Source organism: Mesoplodon mirus, assembly GCF_964341445.2.
Source record: "Mesoplodon mirus genome assembly, chromosome: 12".
NCBI lineage: Eukaryota > Metazoa > Chordata > Mammalia > Artiodactyla > Ziphiidae > Mesoplodon > Mesoplodon mirus.
The window spans coordinates 33,054,725-33,075,460 of NC_138988.1; the positions used below are offsets into that span (position 1 = coordinate 33,054,725).

General features: G+C 39.4%; 1 protein-coding gene across 9 annotated transcripts in view; it reads left to right on the forward strand.

Moving 5' to 3' along the window:
* Positions 1–20,736, forward strand: part of ERC2 (ELKS/RAB6-interacting/CAST family member 2) — a 968,268-nt gene that overhangs the window by 270,637 nt on the left and 676,895 nt on the right. For all 9 annotated transcript variants that reach the window (XR_014295433.1, XR_014295434.1, XR_014295435.1 and 6 more), the window contains one exon: positions 5,454–5,528. Coding sequence is in view for 6 of the 9 variants with exons in the window: in XM_082637445.1 (XP_082493571.1) it covers positions 5,454–5,528 (75 nt within the window). In the remaining 3 variants the exon portion in view is untranslated. The remainder of the gene's footprint in view (positions 1–5,453; positions 5,529–20,736) is intronic.

Here is a 20,736-nt window from a genome sequence, read left to right on the forward strand (position 1 = left end):
ATAACTCCCACTTCTCCTCCCCAGTCTTGCCTATGTTGGTATTCCACCTCCATTCTTCCTATTGCTCAGGCTAAAAGCCTTGAAGCCATCCTTTACTTGTCTTTTTCTCTAATCCCAGGCAATCTATCAAGAAGTCAAGTGAGCCTCACCTTCAAAGCATATCCAAGCTCAATTCCTTCCCATTGCCTCCACTCTGTCACTGTGGTCCAAGGTTCTGTCATCCCTTGCCGGGGTTATTCTAGTTTCTTCTTACTAGGCCCTATGGTTCTTCCCTTACCTCCCTCCTCAATCCAAAACCATATTTCAGTCCAATAGCTGAAGTAATCCTTTATGAATGTGCATCATATCCATATCATGGTTTGTCTTTCCTCAGAACCTTCCAGTAGCTCCCCATTTTTCTCAGAGTAATACCAGTATCCCTACAATGGACTCCAAATGTATACCTATCTTCCCATCATCCCCCACCCCTGGACTTCTCCGACTGACTACTTTCCCCATCCCTTATGCAGCTCTAGCCATGTACATAAATATTTACTATTCCTCTGCCTGGAATATCTGCACAACTGGTTGCCTCATTTCCTTTAGATCTTTGTTCAGATGTCACCTTTTCCTGAAGCTTTCCCTAATCACCCTATTTAAAATGGCTATCAATCCCATACCTCCCAAATGTCCCACTCCACCTTCATGACTTATTTTCCTTTACAGCACTTATGACAAACTGGTTTAGTCACCTTTTTAAATTGTTGTGCCTCTCTCCAGTTGGAATTTGAAATGAAAAAACACATGAGGGCTGAGATGTTTGTCTGTTTGGTTTACTGCTGTATTTCCTATATCCCTTGCATCAAATTATTCTTTGAATATATGAAACTCTGCTGTATCTTAAGACTGATCTGAGTTGATGCTGAGATTATAGTGTTTCTTTCCTGTTGGTTTCTCCAATTGGTTTTGTTCCTTAAAAGAGGCAATTTAAAAATATGGCTTCAGAATCTTTGGCACTCTTCCTTGAAATTTGAGCAGGCTTGTGACTGCTTTAATCAACATAGCATTGCAGAAGTGATGCTATGGGACTTCTGAGGTTATGTAATAAAAGGCCATGCAGTCTCTGGCTTATTTGCTGGAACACTTGCTCTTGGAATCTTTACACCTCAATGTAGGAGGTGGGAGTACCCTGAGGCTGCCATGCTGTGAGGAAGCCCAAGTCACATGGAGCGGCCATATATAGTTGCTCAGATTGAGAATTCCAGCTAAACCTAGACTTCAAGTTATTTTTCAGCCAAGGCACCAGATGGATGGGTGGAGAAGCCATCTTGGAAGTGGATCCACCAGCCCCAGCTGTTCCAGCCCTCTGACACCATGCTTTAGAAACAAGCCTTCCTTACTCTATCCTTTATGAATTCCTGACCCAGAATTCATGAGCATAAGAAAATGGTGGTGGTTGGACACCACTAAATTTGGGGTGATTTGTTACATAGCAGTAGATTACCAGAATGGTAAGGTGGAAAGGCCAGATAATAGTAAATTACCTTTAGAGAGAAAGTTAAGTTTTGAATTTTTTTTTTTTTTTTTGTCTACTGGAGAAAGTATATGGTATGTGCAAACATTATTCTGTCAAGCTCATCTTGTATGCTAGTGTCCATCCAGATTAACTCACTAGACTTCAGATTCTCATTAACTGCCAAGTAATGTCATCCTGATGAACCACTTGAGATTTCATGCTCAAAATTCTGGGGTCTTGGTATATTTCCATGCTGAACACCTGGAGGAGCTGGCAGTTTTAGACCAGCTCAGGCCAACCTAGTCATTAGATTATAGAAAAATAACCTCGGTATCAGTGTTGCAATGAGATATCCAATTTTCTTCTTTTATTTTTATTCTGTTTTTGAAATGGAGAGTGAGTGTGATTAGAAATATCAGCCAGAGATCTTTTCAGAATCATCTGCTATTAAAAATCTGGATGTTCTCAGAGCTGGAAGGGCCATTAGAAGAAACTCACTCATAAAACTGCTTATTTTACTGATCAGAGAGGGGAAGGGGCATGACCAAGGTCTCAGGCTGGGTCTGGACAGGGTCCTGGCTCCCCACTCCCCATGCAGTTCTCTTTCATCTCAATAAGTGGTTTTTAGCCTGTAGTCTGGTTCAAATATGAACTTCTTGGGTGTTGGAACAGGCGCTCTGAACCAGCTGTAATGGTATAACAATTTGTTTATGCGTGCTTTTGTGTCCATTTCTGGAGATAATCCACAGCTTCCGTCTGATTCTTACAGAGATCAGTGACCCAGAAAAGCATAGAACCACTGCACTTGATGGTTTAATACTGTCATTTAAAAACTTCTAGAGTAAGTTAAATCTTGTCCTCGCGCATCCCTACACCACATGCTGCTGGGGAAATTCTTTAGTTATTTAAGATTAGTGCCTAATGGGTGCATGTTTCAGATGGTTAAGGATAGTTGGAGCACCAGCAACCAACTCATCTTACTCTCAGTTTTGAAAAATTTGGCAAGCACTCACACGTTAACATCACTTCTGTAATTCAAAAGCAACAAACAATACAGGACTAGGTAGGTATTATTTTTCCTTTCAGCCATTGCAGTAGTTAAAGCAGAGAGCCCTGGGATCTCTACAGATAAAGCCTGAAAGCTCAGAGACTAACTTAATAGAAATTTATTTTTCCTGTGCACCACCATCCAGTGTGGGTGTTCAGCAGACTTTTCACATGGCATTTCAGGAACCCAGGTTCCTTTTATCTCGGGATTCTGCCATCTTCTTGGGTCTTGGAGTCCTTTACTTCTAGTCAGCAGACAGGAAAAGAGGGAGAGTTGAGGACAGGGTAGGAGGTTTTTATGGACTTGAGTTCTTCATTTTTACCCACATTCCACTGGCCAGAAATAGGTCACATGGTCTCACCTGGATACAAGGGTGGTGGTGGTGGTACTTCCTAGCAATAGCTCTACACTGATGAAGAGGCACACAAATCTTTGTTGGGCAACTGGTCTTCTCTGCCGCAGTCAGAGTGTGCATTTTAATGATCCTGAATCTCAGAGATGGATAAAGTGTCTTGAGATGGGACTTTCAGACAGTCCATAAAGTCTGCAGGTGGCTTATAATCTTCACTTACCTGACACCTTAAGAATTAAGGTGATCCTCAGAAACTGTGAAGCCAGAATTGATTGAAATATAATGTAGTTAGGGTAGGAATATTGCACTTCTTGGGTAATTGGAGATTTTATTTTTTTAAGGAGTGACAGAGAGGGTGAGGGCCCAATCTGGATTTTGAGCTGGTTTATATTATAATAGAACTCTTATAATTATAGCAAAGAGAACTCTGTTTTCATTTTTGCAAAACTATAGCTACAAGTTTAGCTTTGTTATTGCATGTTTTCCCTTAAAAATCTTTTCATGCTTGGCAGAAATTATAACGGCACATGTCTTTACCCTATGGTTTTATTTTTGTTGTGTTGCTTAGTTGCTTCATGATTATTTTTTGTTTTATACAATCTTAACCTCTCTCCTCAAATTATCATATGATTTTTATTCTGGAACTTGACTGACTATGGTATGAAATTATCATGAATTTCATTCTCAGCTTTTTTCATTAAGATGTTTTTGATGCCACATGGTATCAGAATTGGTGACCTATGAAGTGTGTTACTCCTACCACTTACTGTGGAATACCTCTAACAAGTGACTTACTTTCTGTTTTGTCATCTATAAGATTTTATTGGTCTCGTGAACTCCAACAATCTTGGAAGTTATGTTGAGGGCTAAGTAGCTCTGTTTTTTAGCCTGAAGTCCTTATGTGAGGTGCTCAGTGGTGTGCTGGAACTGGAGTCAGTAATGCTTGACCTCATCCCTTCCAGAAATACGTTAGGGGCAAAAATGTCCTAACTGATGTTGAGGCCATTTTGAACAATGAAGAAGCACTAATTCTAGTTCTGCTCAAATTGAAGTCTGAGAAGTAGTTTTGTGTGCCAGTGATGACTTTGAGAAGAAAATATGCTACAGTGCAGAGCTGTAGCAGTAATTCCCCAGTACTGATCCCTAGACTTATGCACCATGGCCCTTGACCAAGTCTTCTTGGACTGCTGGAAAATAAGAACAATGTAACAGGAGATGGGTGAAAGGTTGCCTGTTTTCTTATCCTGGAATCCAGGGAAGGACTATCTTTTTTTGTGCAATTCTGTTATTCTGACAATTTTTACATAAATATGTTATATCTTAATGAAATGGTGATGATAGTAGATGGTAGTGGTGGACGTAGGGTTAAATTTAATGTCCTTACTTAGATAAAGCCAGAAATTATGTTGGTCCTCTTCTTTAACACCCAGGGTTTTTCTTTTCTTTTTTTAAATGTTTGCGGTCCAATGGAATGTAAAGACCTAAAACTACTCCATGTTGACTTTAAATGACTTTTCAGGAAGCAAATAAGTCTTATGGAATTATCCATAGGTGACTTATAAGTCAAATAAGTCTTAATGGAATTGCTCCATAGGTGCAATTACTCACTTAGGTGAGTAATTGTAGGTGAGTAATTGTATCAGCAGTGTGGACATGCATGAGTATTTTTGTTTACTCCTGTCATGGCCTACTTTCATAAAAGTGTTGATAATTATCATTAAGAAAATCAAAGCATGAACTGAACAAACTTTATCTCTTCTCTTCTGCCAAATCAATCTTTCAAAGTTTTGACAGACTTTTTTGTTTTTTTTTTTTTGAGAAGAGGCATGTAAAAAGTAAGCCTTGAAGCTTAAAATTATAATGTTTTTTGCTTTTTACCTAAAGAAGTTACTGGGTCTACATCTGGATTTAACCATTTTTTCTCCCCTCTAACACTGTTGATATTAATGCCAGTTTTAATTTCTTGGCATCATGAATGCATAAGCATATCACATACAGATGTGATTTTGAACAAGGACTGAAACTGTAAATTAGGAAGTAAGAGATTCATAGGGTTTCATCAGACCAATTAACTCCAAAAAGTGACACAGTTGTACTGAAAATGTTTTAAATTGCTCATTTCAAACCTACTTCAGTAGCAAAATGCCACCCGTGCAGTGGATTTGCAACTACGTTAGTCATTTTCTTTCCTCCGTTTCCTTGCTGTGTTTGTATTGGGAGCATGGAGTAATGTAATTTAGTAAATTATGATTTGATGGCTGGGCAACAGCCCCAGTGTTGAACAGTATTTGGACTATGATTACTTGCTGGCTTTGTCACAGTTGACATTAATTATTGATGGAAGTTTCAGAAATAGCGCATGTGCCAGGAGCTTTTCACCGCAACGCAGGCTCCAGGCAGGAGGGATGCTAAAGAGGGTGGGGGAAGAGGCACCTGTGGCTTGTTTATGTCTGTACACAGTGAGCCTGGACCTGGTGGGCTGAGTGGTACCTGTGTAAAGGTCATGGTATAACGGAAGGATGAACCGTCAGGCTTATTTCTATCGTGTTCCTCCCCAGGAATTACACCGAAGAAGCCAACTTCAGCCAGAGCCAGCCAAGACGAAGGCTCTCCAGACTGTCATTGAAATGAAGGTAGGAGCTGTTCACATTTCTCAAAAACAGCTGTTCCCCTGGAGTTTGTTCTAAACTTGATGGTGCCTAACACAAACATGTGAAATGAACCTTGTGTTTTTCTCTAGACACCCTGGTGGGTGCTTTTCTTCTCGATTTTTTTTTTTTTTTTTGGCCTACTCTGGTGCATTTAATTTATTGGCCCTTTAATTAGGATGCCTTTTCTGGGCAAAAGAATAAAGGGCTCAAGTATCCCTTGGCTGAAAGGAGCTGGGTTCATTTACAGAGCATAGCCAATGCTTTCAACCCTAAGAGAGGGTTTGTGTGTGCTTTAAAAGTAAATTTCTAAAGCTAGAGTAATTCTTTTTTTCCTCCCATTCACATTACAATGAAAAGATACCTTGAGAAACTAAGATTTGGTGAAGAGAAGTTGTTGTATATGCAGTGGAGGCGTTAAATGATTAAAATTATGCTATCAGCAAAATTTACTTTTCAAAGAATAATACTTTCTTATGACTCCAGTATTTTCTCCTAACGAAGTCTGGAATTAATAATAATTTATTAAATACTCACAGGGTATTCTATTTAGCGGTGGATGCATAGAGATATTTAAAAGAAGCAAAGATCCTCCTGCATGGATTTAGGGCATTTAAAGAATAATGAAGTAAATAATGATGAGCAAGCTGTAAAGAAACAGATCTAAATGAAAGCCAGTTGCTTTGTCAGTTTATAGAAATTTGAAGTCTTTTTACTTCTAGTTTTTGCCAGAAGGAAGCAAATAGTATTTATCTTAAGAATAAATAATTCTTGATTTACGTTGTTCCCTGAAGAAAAAAAATTTATAATGATGATGTTTGCAATCTGGTTATTTCATGCATAAGTTTAACATTCGAGAGTTTGCTGGTCACCATCATCCTACAAAAGACTTCTGAAACTTGCTGATAGGGTAATGATTTTTCTGTCTTGTAGCACATGATTTTGAATTGTCTGCCCCCAAATTCCCAAGTCCTGGGGAAAAAGAAACTAATACGAGCTACTGAGTTCCTGGTGTGTACAATTCTGACTTCGTATTTTTTTTTTTCTAGTCAATGACAGTGTCTTCATCCAAGTGGATTTTTGTGGAAATAATGTAGAACATTTGCTTTAAAATTTTATGTCCCCTAAATGAGGTTACACGATTCAAGGCACTTATACTGCATTTGCAGCAAACTGGTTTGAAAAATATTATCAAAGGGATCAAATGATAGTAAGATTAAAAAAAAGCTAATCTTGGCTCATCAATTCATTTTGAATTTGTGTAATTTTTGCTTGCAATATTTTGAAAATAAACTTACCATTCTGTACTTGTGGGGGAGTGTAGACTCTCATAACTGAGATTTCATCCTCACTTCACATTGGAACCAAACTTGAAACTTGGCTAAGGCTTAAAAGAAAAGAAAAAAAGATAAGACAAAAGATTTTATTTTATTTTTTTGCTAAGAGTCATTTAGTCCTCCTTCTACCCACCTCCATACCTACCTCCCCAGTTCCAGCACAATTAGTAATAGAAGGGGATGTATATAAAACTATTTCCAAATTATTTAAAAAAAAAAAAAAAGAAGTAAATATTGAGTTTCAAAAACCTGTGGAGAAACCTGGAATGACATCTCTCCCAGAGCAGTGGGCATTTTCCTGATAAAGGTCTCTGTACAATTAGTAATTTTTTGTGACTTTTATAAGTAGAAACTCTGATTATAGCTTACTCTTTTTTAGCATCATATGTTTTATTAGAAAACAAAAAATAGTAAATAAAGCACTCATTTAGGCTATCTACATGAGAAGGCATAAAATATAGTTTTTAGGGCACATTCATATCCATATGTTATCAGTAAACTGAGTCCAGAGGTTTTTTTTTTTTTTTTTTTTTTTTTTTTAATGGATGCCAGTGATCCTGATTTGTAGAAGAACACATTTATTTTTAGGACGTTGATAGTCAATATACTTATATACTTGTCAGGGAACTTAGCCTGGAGTTTTTTCTATTGTCTTTTGGATGCATGTTAATTTACAAAGCACTGCCTTCTGTTTTGTCAGTGGAGGAGTCTGGGTCCCATTATCATCTATACTTAACATGCATAAATTGAGTTATGGAGGCAGCTGGTAGAGGGTCATCTCCTCAGCCATGTGTGTTGGTTGTGACAGAGCCTGTGATCTCTTCTGATTTTGTATATTATATCTGTTTGAAATTGGAGGGAATATTGGAAAGCTGTATTTTACAAGACTTAGGGTTGACTACCAAATAGAACTGACCCTTAAACCTGATGGGTGGGACTTGAGACATTGGTTGTATTTTAATTTAAACACGTTGGGTAAACATCAATGTCATCTAGTGCCTTGGCAAAATCTGAAGTTAAAAGGAGCTTTCCTAGAGTAATTTGGACCTTTAGTTTCAGGGAGATGACACGAGTTAAGGGTTTAGAACTCACCCGTACTTTTCCCTTGCTTCTTAGAGAAACTGAGGGTGAAATTCTGACTCCTCATCTTCTCCAAAAATATACTTTGCATCAACTCAAGAAAGGTGTTTGTTGTGAACATCTGTGAAATCTTGTCCAAATGAAATCACTTTTAGAACCACAGTCTGGTAGTTCTAGTAGATCTCTATGTACCCCTCTGGGCTTTTAGAGTTGTGAAAATATGACTGTCAGGGAGGGCCATCTGCACACACCAAAGTGGGGGCAATTCGCTTGCAGCCATCACAGCTGCTGCCAGCCAGTTGAACCAGAGGGGCTAAAGTCACCTGAATGAAAATAAAAGGAAGCAAAGTGAATGAAGTTATTTGTGATTTATCTTACTGCAGGAAGCTCTAAGTTTTAATTTTGATCTTGGTTTGGTCTGGCAGGTATGTTCCAGGTTTGCACTTAGAACATTGCATGTGTTTTTCAGAAAAGTTAGTTTCCTCGTAAATGTTGCAGTGCTCCTCCGTTTCTTGCTTTTGTGTCTAAAGATTCTTAGCTTCTCTTTTCTGCTCTTATGGAGAACTGTCAATAAAAAGGTAGTTAAGGGCTTGCCTGGTGGCGCAGTGGTTGAGAGTCTGCCTGCTAGTGCAGGGGACACGGGTTCGAGCCCTGGTCTGGGAGGATCCCGCATGCCGCGGAGCGACTGGGCCCGTGAGCCACAACTGCTGAGCCTGTGCGTCTGGAGCCTGTGCTCCGCAACGGGAGAGGCCGCGACAGTGAGAGGCCCGCGCACGGCGATGAAGAGTGGCCCCCGCTTGCCACAACTAGAGAAAGCCCTCGCACAGAAATGAAGACCCAGCACAGCCAAAAATAAATTAATTAATTAATAAACTCGTACCCCCAACACCTAAAAAAAAAAAAAAAAAGGTAGTTAAAAGGGCTTTTTTCCTTTTTTTTTCTTTAATGTTAATTCCTTTGAAAGAATGTGTTTTTAACCTACTTTTATTATAAATTTGACATGACATAAACAAAAGTTTCACTTTCTTGGGTTCATTCATAAAGCTCTATCCCGTGTTTTTTTTAAATTTTATTTATTTTTGGCTGCGTTGGGTCTTCCTTGCTGTGCGCGAGCTTTCTCTAGTTGTGGCGAGCGGGGGCTACTCTTCGTTGTGGTGTGCAGGCTTCTCATTGCAGTGGCTTCTCTTGTTGCAGAGCACACGCTCTATGCACACGGGCTTCAGTAGTTGTGGCTCACAGGCTCTAGAGAGCAGGCTCAGTAGTTGTGGCGCACGGGCTTAGTTGCTCCACGACATGTGCGATCTTCTGGACCGGGGAATGAACCCATGTCCCCTGCATTGGCAGGCAGATTCTTAACCACTGTGCCACCAGGGAAGTCCCCCCCATCCTTTTTTTTTTTTTTTTTGGTAACAAAAATGAATTAGAGTAGTGACAGTACTTGTAAGATAATCTCAAAAAATTTTTTTCTTTGTTAGTTAAAACTTCTAAGTGAATGAAAATCTAATTCAAGATGGCTAAAGCCTAAAAGGAGTGTACCCTTTCCACTTAACTGGAAAAACCGGTATTGCTTCAGGCATAGCTTGATCCTGGGGCTCAAAAGATGTTAACAGATCCCATTTTCTCTCATTCCATCTCTTATTTTAGCTTTCTTCACATGAGCTCTGTTTTCAGACAGCCCCTTTCTGCCTGTCTGAACAAGATGGCTGCAGCATCTCCAATAATCACAGAAGGAAGGGACAGGGAGAAAGTTCTGTTTTTAAAAAATGCAAAAAACCAAACCAACCCTAGAATAATAATAATAATTACTAAGAATGGAGCATAAACCTTCACTCCAAATTTAACAGCTCAGGCTGTAAGAAAAAGCATGGAATTCCCTAATTTTCATTTGCTTTAATAAATTAAATGACATTCATTAAGAAAAACAAACTTTATGCTAGCACTGAATTCAGCAGAATTTATCAAATGGGACATACATGAGTGACATAAGGGTTTTAGTAAGAGTCACAGAAAATGTACTTGATCTGGTGAAGTTGTTAACTAAAGTGGATTAAGAAGTTAGGGGCATAATGTGACTATGTGACAATATTTCTGTGGTAACTGAAGTGAGAATTGTAGTTACTGAGGTTTCTCGTCACATGACCAGCCGCTGCACTTGTGTGTCATGAGTGGTGGTTCTTGTGTAACATTTACGCCAATGAGCTTTCCTATGGAAACTGAGTAGTAAGCAATTCAAGATTGAGCTTGACCAAATTGCTGCCTTGTAGATGTGCTATTGATGAAAGAATATGACTTTGCATTCAGGTGCTAACTCTATGGTGAGGTTGATCTTTTGCTTTTAAAACTAAAAACCAAGCCTTATCTTTGTGTTCAGGCAGATGTCTGCTGTTCTTCTGCATGGGGTTGACTGACCTGTAGTTGAGTTAATTTTCTCTTAAGAGATAACTTGGTGTATGATCAAATTCAGTCAATTCAGTTTCACCAGGCATGGAAGGGATACACTGGAACATGGAGAAGGCAAGAACTACTTGGTAACTTTTCCCAACATCTCATAGCTAGGCAGGGAGAGATTTCAGATTCAAACCTTGGCCATTGAAAGTATCCCACTTCCCAGTGTGAATTTAATTTGAGTCTTGGGATCTGGTCAGGAATACCATGAAGTGGCTGAAATGTTTTCTTTGGCTCTAGGGCCTACCCCGGTTTATTTCATCCATCTTTTGAACTGTTACTTATCTGAGTCTAAACACTGCACTCAGCATTGTTTCTTCTCCCAAGATGATGTGTTTGTAGCAAATTGGTGTCAAGCCTCATTTTTTCTAATCAAGCCAGTTTGATGGCTTTTTAGGCCTTAAAAATAGGCCATAGCTCCTTTTGTGGCTACCAAACAGAATAACAGCAATAACAGCAAAAACACCACCTGCATCACCAGCGACAGCTATAGGCCGAACACCACTCCACACATGTGGAGCCAGGTGCAAGGCATCTGACGTATAATAACCCATGAGTAGGTAAAATTAGCGCCATTTCACAGATGAGAAAGCCATGGTTTAGAGAATATGAGCAACCTGCCCAAGGTCGTACAGCTGGTAGGTTGGCAACTGAGATTTGAACACGGGTTTCTTCTCTAAAGTTCTTAGACTCTCTACTCTTCCAGTCTGCTTTTACTGAAGATGACCCATCAGTTCAACTAGTTTTCCTTTCCACACTTTGGAAATTATACACTGAGTTTTGCATCATAGAACAGGTTGAGGCAGCTCATGAGAGCTGGAAAGTTCTATTTGATATATTTGGAAAGGGGCAATATTGTACATTGTGCTATAAGGCAAGATTCATCCTTTTTACATGTATATGTTATCAGTCCAGCACATGGGGCTCCAAATATGTACCCTACAGCCAACATATGCCCTGTTTTTTTTCCTTGAGTTTTAAGTCTTGCCCTGAAGCCTTTATAGTAGTGTGGAGCATAACTCATTTAAACTTGGAAAGCTCTGTGTTTTTGATGTGCCCTGTCCACTTATGATACCAGAAATTACCCTTTAGCTTTTTTTTTTCTTGAGAACTTTCTTCATTTTCTCATCTTTCAACTTAAATGGGACACGGTTTTTTTTTTTTTTTTAAACTATTTTCCTTAAATAAGGGGAAAAATGTGGGTTTTAAGTGATAGCCAGAAAAAGCAAAATGTCAAGTTAAATGTTAGCTCTGGATGATATATGGTTGTCATTTAGAAGCAAGGAAGATTAAAAAAGTGAGACTGTTTTTTTGCCCAAACTCTTCTTTTTTTTTTTTTTTTTTTTTTTTTTTTTTGCGGTGCGTGGGCCTCTCACTGTTGTGGCCTCTTGCGTTGCAGAGCACAGGCTCCAGACGCGCAAGCCCACCGGCCATGGCTCATGGGCCCAGCCGCTCCGCGGCATGTGGGATCCTCCTGGACCGGGGCACGAACCCGTGTCCCCTGCATCGGCAGGCGGACTCTCAACCACTGCGCCACCAGGGAAGCCCATGCCCAAACTCTTCTTATATGTGTTTGAACCTAAATGTTTGAGTTGCTAATTGATAATTCCTGCTATACACAGGTTTATTTTGTGTGACTATAACTCCTGAAGTTGAATTACAAATACCAGTGCTTACCAAGCAGCTATATTGCACCATGGTGGGCCTTTCAGAAAGAGTGAGCACTCAGTCTTTAAGGGGCTAGTGGAAGGGAGTATATAAGCCTGGATCTAAATAGTGACCTAAGAATAGCAAAATGGGCTGCAGAGACTCAGAGGATATCAAATAAGAGAAGGACAGGGAATGCTTCTTGGAGGAGATAGCATTTGGGGAGGGCCTTGAAAAAATGGCATGATTTTGATAGTGGGTAGAAGGATTATTTATAAACAGTGGGAACAATATCAGCAAAGGCAAGGAGGTTGGAAATTATGAGATGTGTCTGGGGAAGAGCAAGTCATTCAGTTTGGTTGAGAGAAGACTTTTTAAATTTAAAAAGCAATGGAAGATCAAATGAAACCATAAGAATGTGGGAGAAAAGAAATAATAGAGATAAAAGCTGAAATTAATGAAATAGAAACCAAACATATATAGCAGGGGAATATAAAAGCTAAACACTGATTCTTTGAAGAGATTAACAGTTCTCCTGGTCAGAATCATTGAGAAAAATAGAGACAGACCAACAATACCAGGATTGAAAGGGGGCATCACTATCAATCTTATTGACTTTAAAAATACCAGGGGATTTTATTAACAACATTGTGATAATACAGTTGAAATTTTAGATTTATTCTTTTAAAAATACAACTTATCAAAACTGGATGAGAAGAAACAGAATATCTAGAATATCTGAGTAGTCCTGTATATTAAAGAAAATGTTTCTATGATTTGAAACCTTACCACCAAAAAAATATCTAAAAAAACAAACCAAACAAAAAATCCCGTAGTCCCAGATGGCTTCTTCAATGAATTTTACTAGACATTTGAAGAAAAAACTATATCAGTCATTCAGAAACTATGCCAGAGAATAGAAAAAGAGGAAACACTTCCAATTTTATTTTATGAATCCAGTATAACCTTGATATCAATACCCAACAAAGCCATTAAAAGAAAGGAAAATTACAAACAATCTCTCATAAACATCAGTGCAAAATATTCTAGTGAACTGAATGCAGTGACAGTGACCAAGTGTGCTTATTCCAGGAAGGCAGGGTTGGACTAATATTTGGATATCAATCAATGTTATTTACCACATTAACAGGATAAAGGAGAAAAATTAATTTCAATGAATACAGAGAAAGCATTTGATAAATGCAACATTCATTTATGCTAAAAAAAACCAAAAAACGCTTTTATCAGACTTAGATTAGGAGAGAATTTTAATGTGATAAGAGGTAGCTACAAGAAAGCTACAGCAAGTATCATATTTAATGGTAAAATATATAAAGCTTTCCTTATAAGGAACAAGACAAGAATGCCTATTATTGTCACTTCTACTGAACAATATTCTGGATATCCTAGGTGTAAGAATTATAAAGGAGGAAATAAAACCCTTTTATTCACAGGCACCATAATTTTGTGTGTAAAAAATCTCAATGAATCCATATATAAACTACTAAATTAATAAATGAACTTAAACAGCTGGTCAGTATATAAAAATGAATCATCTGCATACCAGTAACAAACAATTATGAAATGAAATTTAGAAAACAATATAATTTAGGATGGTATTAAAAAACCCAAAATATCTAGAAGCAAATCTAACAGTGGTAAGCAAGACCTAATTTAAATAGAAGGTACAAAACATAATTACATATGGAATAACCAGAAACTTGAAACAAATGAAATAGCTATCATGGTGTTAGATGTCTGGGTATTGCTTAATCTGGAGGAGGAGGGAGGGTGAGGAGGTTGGGAGGGGGCGTGAACGAAGCTTCTGGAGTAGAAATAATATTCTATTTTATGTTATGGTTTGTATGTAATCAGCCATGTTCACTTTATCATAATTCATCACGCTGAAAACCTGTGATTTGGCTACTTTCCTATGTATAGTATACTTTAATTACAAAGTTCATTGAAAAATAAAGGAAGAAAAACTCAAAAATAAAAAGACAAATAATGCTATTAAAAATTGGGCAAAGAATTTGAATAGGCATTTCTTCAGTGGAAACATGCAAATGGCCAATAAGGACGTGAAAAGATGTCCAGTGTGATTTGTCATAAGGGAAATGCAAATCTAAATCACAATTAGATAAAACTTAGCCCCCACTAGGATGGCTAAGATAAAAAGACAGACAATAACAAGTGTTGTGTAGATGTGGAAAAGCTGGACCCTCATATACTGATGGTAGGAATCTAAAATGGTTCAGTCCATTTTTGAAAACTATTTGGCAGTTCTTCAAAATGTTAAATGTAGAGTTACCATATACACCCAAACAAATTGAAAACGTGTACACACAAAAACCTATACACAAATGTTCATATTACAATTGTTAATAATAGTCAAAAACCAAAAGCAACCCAAATGTTCACTATCTTGTGTGAATAAACAAAATATGGTATATCCATATAGTGGAATGTTATTCAGCACTGAAAAGAAATGAAGGACTGGGCCTCCCTGGTGGCGCAGTGGTTGAGAGTCCGCCTGCCGATGCAGGGGATACGGGTTCGTGCTCCGGTCTGGGAGGATCCCATATGCCGCGGAGCGGCTGGGCCCGTGAGCCATGGCCGCTGGGCCTGCGCATCCGGAGCCTGTGCTCCGCAACGGGAGAGGCCACAACAGTGAGAGGCCCGCATACCGCAAAAAGAAAAAAAAAAAAAAAAAAAAAAAAAAAAAAGAAATGAAGGACTGATACATGCTATAACATTGATGAGCCTTGAAAACGTGCTAAATGAGAGAAGCCAGTTGCAGAAGGCATCTTATATGATTCCATTTATATGAAATGTCCAATATAGGCCTATCCGTAGAGATAGAAAGTAGATTACTGGTTGCAGGGAGCTAAGGGGAGAGGAGAAAAAGGAGTGACTGCTGTTAGGTACAACAGTTTGTGGTGATGAAACTATTCTGGAATTAGATCGTGGTGATGGTTGCATAAATCACTGAATTGTGCACTTTAAAAAAGTGAATTTTATGGTATATATATTGTATATCAATAAAGCCATTATTAAAAAATGAAGATATAAAAGAAAGGGTCAATAACTTTGGTTACTCAAAGATTAAAAAATAAAATGAATTATAGAATAACCAACTAGGAGATGCATTTCTAAGTTGTATAGTAGTTAGAGTCTTAATAATATATAAAGAGGTTATATTTATCAGTGTGGAATAAAAGCTTGGGGAAAAAAGTACCAAAATGTTGACACTAATTATAGAAGGGGAGATTAGAAAGGATTTTTTTTCTTCTTTTTCCCCCCTATATTTTTATGTTTTCAGTAGTGTGCATTCATTATATAAGGATGATCAGGAATTATAATTTAGGAAAAACATCAATAAGTTTGTTGAAAGAAAAACCATCTATCAAAAGTCTTAAAGATACACAATTTCTTCTATTCTGGTTTCTTTTGCTGAACTGAAGAGTCTCCAAAGTGGAGAAGGTTATGTTATTTATGGAAATTGAGAATCTGGTCCTGCCTCTTAGTGCTTCTCTGAAGTCCAGCTTTCTCTTCTGTGAGGTGGAACCATGATACCAGGCTGCGCAGAGTTGCGGTGGGAATTAAAATGTCTTAAGGCATGGGAAAATCCTGGCATACAATAGATGCTCAAGGAATTCTCTGCTTCTCCATCCCTTCCTTTTCAGTCTGAAAATTGAATTTTACTTGTTAAAAAAAAAAAACAGAGATGGTACCTTTGAGCAAGGACCACCAGAGAGAAAGAATTTAACAAGCTTACTTCAGAGTCTTATCTCTGAATACACACACAGTTTGCATGTGGAAAGACTTTAAAAGTGTCTTTGAAATGAGAAACCAGTGGAGAAAAAAATAGCAACTCCCAGTAGGCCTGTGGTATAATAAATGACCCAGGGACTTTGTTGGGTCCTTGGCAAGTCACTTGTCCCCTCTGGCTCTCACTATTCTCATTTGGCAAATGAAGGGATTGAACAAAGTGTCCTGCTTTAAAAATTCTACTGAGTCTGGAGGTTTGGTGACTGGCAATTTGGACTCTCAAAGGGCCTGCCTGGGGAGTCTGAATTGACATGGCATTCTTGCAAAGTTTAAAGCTTTGTTTTGTTTGCTCCATCTTGGCCAGCTCTGCTCAGGCCAGCAGCCCCTGCCCTCTCCCTTGTTGGTGCTCAGGTTCCCAGCTTATTGTTTATTTAGGCATTGCAGTTTCCTTATTGACGTGCGCACCCCCCTCCAGCGGAGTTGAGAAGTCAACCACAGGCCTCAAGTGAACTCCCCCTTCAAGTTTCAGTAATGACAGTGTACCGGCCATCACATGCCTCATCCCTAAGGCATGGTCCACTTTCCACATCCCTCAGGCCTTGCTGGTGACTTGGGGTGGCCTGAATTCCTCTGCCGCCTGTTGCTTTTTCCATGAGACAAGCTTGTTGAACATAGAAGGATTTGCAGTATGTTTTGGAGATCCTGAGAATGAGGCCCCAAACAAACCAGGGCTGTTGGGGGCTTTGGGGGAGTGTTAAAAGGAATTGGAAGAGTGAGTTCAGGTTGCTAGAAGGCCAGTAAGGAGAACCTCTTCACCTGATCTTTTCCCAAAGAGTGTTGGAAGAGAATAGAAGTGTCAGGTGCCCGTCTTTTTATTACTCCCTGAAATGCATTCACAATTTTGCAAAGTAGTATTTCACTGAATTTCTGGGAATTCAAGCATTCTTTGTATTCAGATGTTTGTGAAAGATGACATGGATCCAGCCTTGGGAGGGCAGGCTGCACACACTGAGGGGCTACCCTGTCATCTGGAAGCAGTTTCTGAGATTTCTTTCTCCTTTTCCTCTCTTCCCAACATCTTCACTATTTTCTTTTGACCTTGCTCTGTGATCTTTAAAGGCTAAAAGTACTGTGTGGAAGAAAGGACCAAAAGAGCCCAGCTTCTAGGTGGCTGACTGTCTCTGAGGCCAGTGTGTCCTGAGGTTGTCCTGGGGACAGCAAGGTCACAGTGTGTGGCCTCCTCACTCCTATTCAAGGGAAGGCTATGTGGAGGGAATCATTCCAGTTTGTGAAAGGTGTTTAAAAAATGATTAGAGAAGATAATTATGGTGATACAAACAAACACTTCATGAAGTGTTATCAGGAAGCAGGCAGTCTTCATTTGGAGAACTGCAAAATGGGGTGGAAGGTAGGAAGCTTTTACAGGATAAGGAAAAGAGAACAAGGAAGAGAAAAATAGAAAGCATCTAATTGGCTGGGGCGCCATAGTCAACCTTGTTTGAGGTGAAAAGGAATAAGGGAATAAGTACCAAGCCCAGAGTTGGTTTAGTGTTTGGGGATTGGCTGACTGGATATACTGTGTTTCTGGTCTAGTAGAACATTTACAGGGACATGAAAGTTATAAGTTTTGGTTTGTTGATATGGCACCCTCTTGAGCCCAGAAAGTTATTTCAACGAAAGAGAAAATCTTAGGCAAGTTATTTCCCTTTTGTGGATATCCTGACCTATAAAGTGGGTAAAATAAATACTTAATTCATAGGGCTATGGGCAAGATTAAATGAAATTTTCTAGCACAGTGCTTGCCTTAGTAATCAATACACATTAGCTGATGTTGTTATTAATCCATTTTTAATACCAGAATGGAGAAACATTGTTTGCTTCTGTCCTGTGCTATTCCTGTCTGTATATTCAGATAATGCAAATATATTTATATTGAAGCATAAATGGGGAAGAAAATGTAGGCATAAAAAAAATCTTTTGATGTGTTTCTCCCCAGCCCAAGGAACTTGCACATAGATACAGATTTTTGTGTCACCCTGTCCTTAAAGGGAATGTCTTTAGAGGCCAAGTCATTGTTAGTTAAAACACACACACACACACACACACACATGCACACGCACACACACACAAACAGCCACAAAAAAGTAGTTTCTGATGCACCTAGTCCACAGGTTGGTACTGGAGAGGCTCTGTATTAGGCTGTCTCACAGGCACATGGATATGATTTTGGGTTAGCCAGTGCTCCCTTCCATGCATTGGAAACGTAGGAAACTCTCACTATTAATTGCAGCAGCTTTCTATGTAGGGCTGATACTCAACTGAGAGGCATAGGTATAGCTATACTGATAGTTAAAATACTGAAATAGTTCTATGGTTACCCCAAACCCTCAGAGTACCCATCCCACTCTAGCTCTTACCCTGGGACCCCCCAAATCAAGCAACTAAAGAGTTAACCCCTGCCCGCACAGGGACTTCCCAGACCTGGTTTCTGTGCTCCAGGTGGCATCTGTTCTGGTTGGTTCTTGCCCTGTGCAGTACTGTTGTTGAATGACTCAGCAATCACCCCTGACTCTGGGATTTAAAACACTGGGATTCAGTTTCCAATTAAGATAACGCAACTCCATTGAAACTGCCCTTATGTCCCCAGTGATATCCTAATTATTTTTCTTAGTCTTTAGTGTCTTCAGACCTTTCTTTGACTCCCTTTCTTTCTTGAAACTTCACTCTCTTATTCTCTGCAACCTTTTCATGATTTCCATCAATTTTTACTCATCTTTCTTTTGGTGATTCCTCCACTGGTTTTTCTATACTTGATTCTCAACTATATCTGAGAATTCTTTCACCATTAGGCTGATGACTCATCATTTCTAGTGTCGTAACTTCCATCTTAGCTTTGGTTTTTATTATTAACTTCCCCAAAGCCATCTTACTGCCTTCTTTTTTTTTTTTTTTTTTTTTTTTTTTGCGGTACGCGGGCCTCTCACTGTCGTGGCCTCTCCCATTGAGGAGCACAGGCTCCGGACACACAGGCTCAGCGGCCATGGCTCACGGGCCCAGCCGCTCCGCGGCATGTGGGATCTTCCTGGACTGGGGCACGAACCCGTGTCCCCTGCATTGGCAGGCGGACTCTCAACCACTGCACCACCAGGGAAGCCCCTTATTGCCTTCTTTTTACCAGCTTATAAATGATTCCCAGTCAGATTCAAGTAGACTCCTCGCTTGATTCTGAAGACTGCTTATCATTCAGCCCCATCTTCCTTTCATTTCCTACTTCACTGCAACTAAAAGTGATCTGTACTTTTTAATCAGTCCTGTCTTACTCTTCCTTGATACATGGTCCATACTTGTTCTGTTAGTCCTTCAACTTACATTAATTAAATATTATGTGCTGGACATCACATTGAGTGCTTTTGACTTTGCATATATATTATTACTTCTGGCTGGAAAACATTTAATTATCTTGATAATCTTGTTCTTATCTATCTCCATATCCCATATTAGAATCCTGTGCTTTCTAGAGATTTCTTGACTCTTCTATGGTGGTCTAACCCATTTCTGACTTGCCTGTGTTCTTATAAAATATTATATCTAACTATATTTTTTGTTATCTTTCACAGTTTTTCTTGTGTATTATACTCTTCTGGTTACAAGTGAATGAAACCCTGCTACTGTATTTTGATGTTATGGGGAGTAGATGATTCAGATAGAGCTGTATCTAGCTGTTCAAATGATATTATAAGGCCCCATCATTTAGGCAGATTCTTTTTTGTTTGTTTTTGTTTTTGTTTTTTGCGGTACGCGGGCCTCTCACTGTTGTGGCCTCTCCCGTTGTGGACCATAGGCTCCGGACGCACAGGCTCAGCGGCCATGGCTCACGGTCCTAGCCGCTTTGCGGCATGTGGGATCCTCCGGAACTGCGGCATGAACCCGTGTCCCCTGCATCAGCAGGCGGACCCCCAACCACTGCGCCACCAGGGAAGCCCAGGCAGATTCTTAATACATGGTATCACAGAAGGCCACAACCAGCCACAGGCCCATATTTTTCTTATCATTCATAATCTCACAAAAGGAGAGGTCCTTGATTTTGTGTCAGTCCCCTCAAAGAACTCTGATTGGCCTTGATGCCTTAATGAATTCACCCCTGGATCAGTCAGCGTCCAGAGGATCCATGGTGCTTGCCACTGTGGGTCAGACTAGAAAACCCCACTAAAACCACAGGGAGTTGGGGAGATGTAGTTCCTAAAAGAAAAAGAAGTTGAGCAAATAGACAAAAAAGAAACAGATACTGCCACAGCTGGAAACAGGAAGGAAGGATAGAGCATGTAGTGTGTGTTAGGTATTATACTGGAAGGTGTGCATGTTGTCACTCATTTAAGTCTCATAACAACCTTAGGTTATAGGATTCACAAGGTTAGGAACACACAAAGATAAACAGGGTGGACTAAAAATAGAAGCTACTGTCTTTTACATGTGTACCTCACCGAACTGGGGGATGGATAGGGGCTTCTATACTATTGTTGGCTTATAATGGCAACCCTTTATTCTCTTGAGGGAGTTCCATGATAGGTACTTTTCATGCATTACAGATCACTTGTAATTTTCATAACATGCTCTTGAGCACGGTCTTATTTCTGGAAAGCTCAGTATCTTGCCCAAAGACATGAAAAACTGATTTGCATCCACGTTTGTGACTTTCTAAGGGTCAGTGGGATTGTTTTATCTTTAGCTCTTTTTGTTAGACATGAGTCTGTTAACAACAACAACAAATTAATACATGGAGACCAAAACCTCAGAGGTCACATAGTGTCCAGCAAGAACCACTAGAGACATATCTTCTCCCTGTGTGTCATTAGTAATGTGTATAGAGACAGGACAGCAGGATGCGTGCCTGGGGCATGAACTTCATGAAGAAT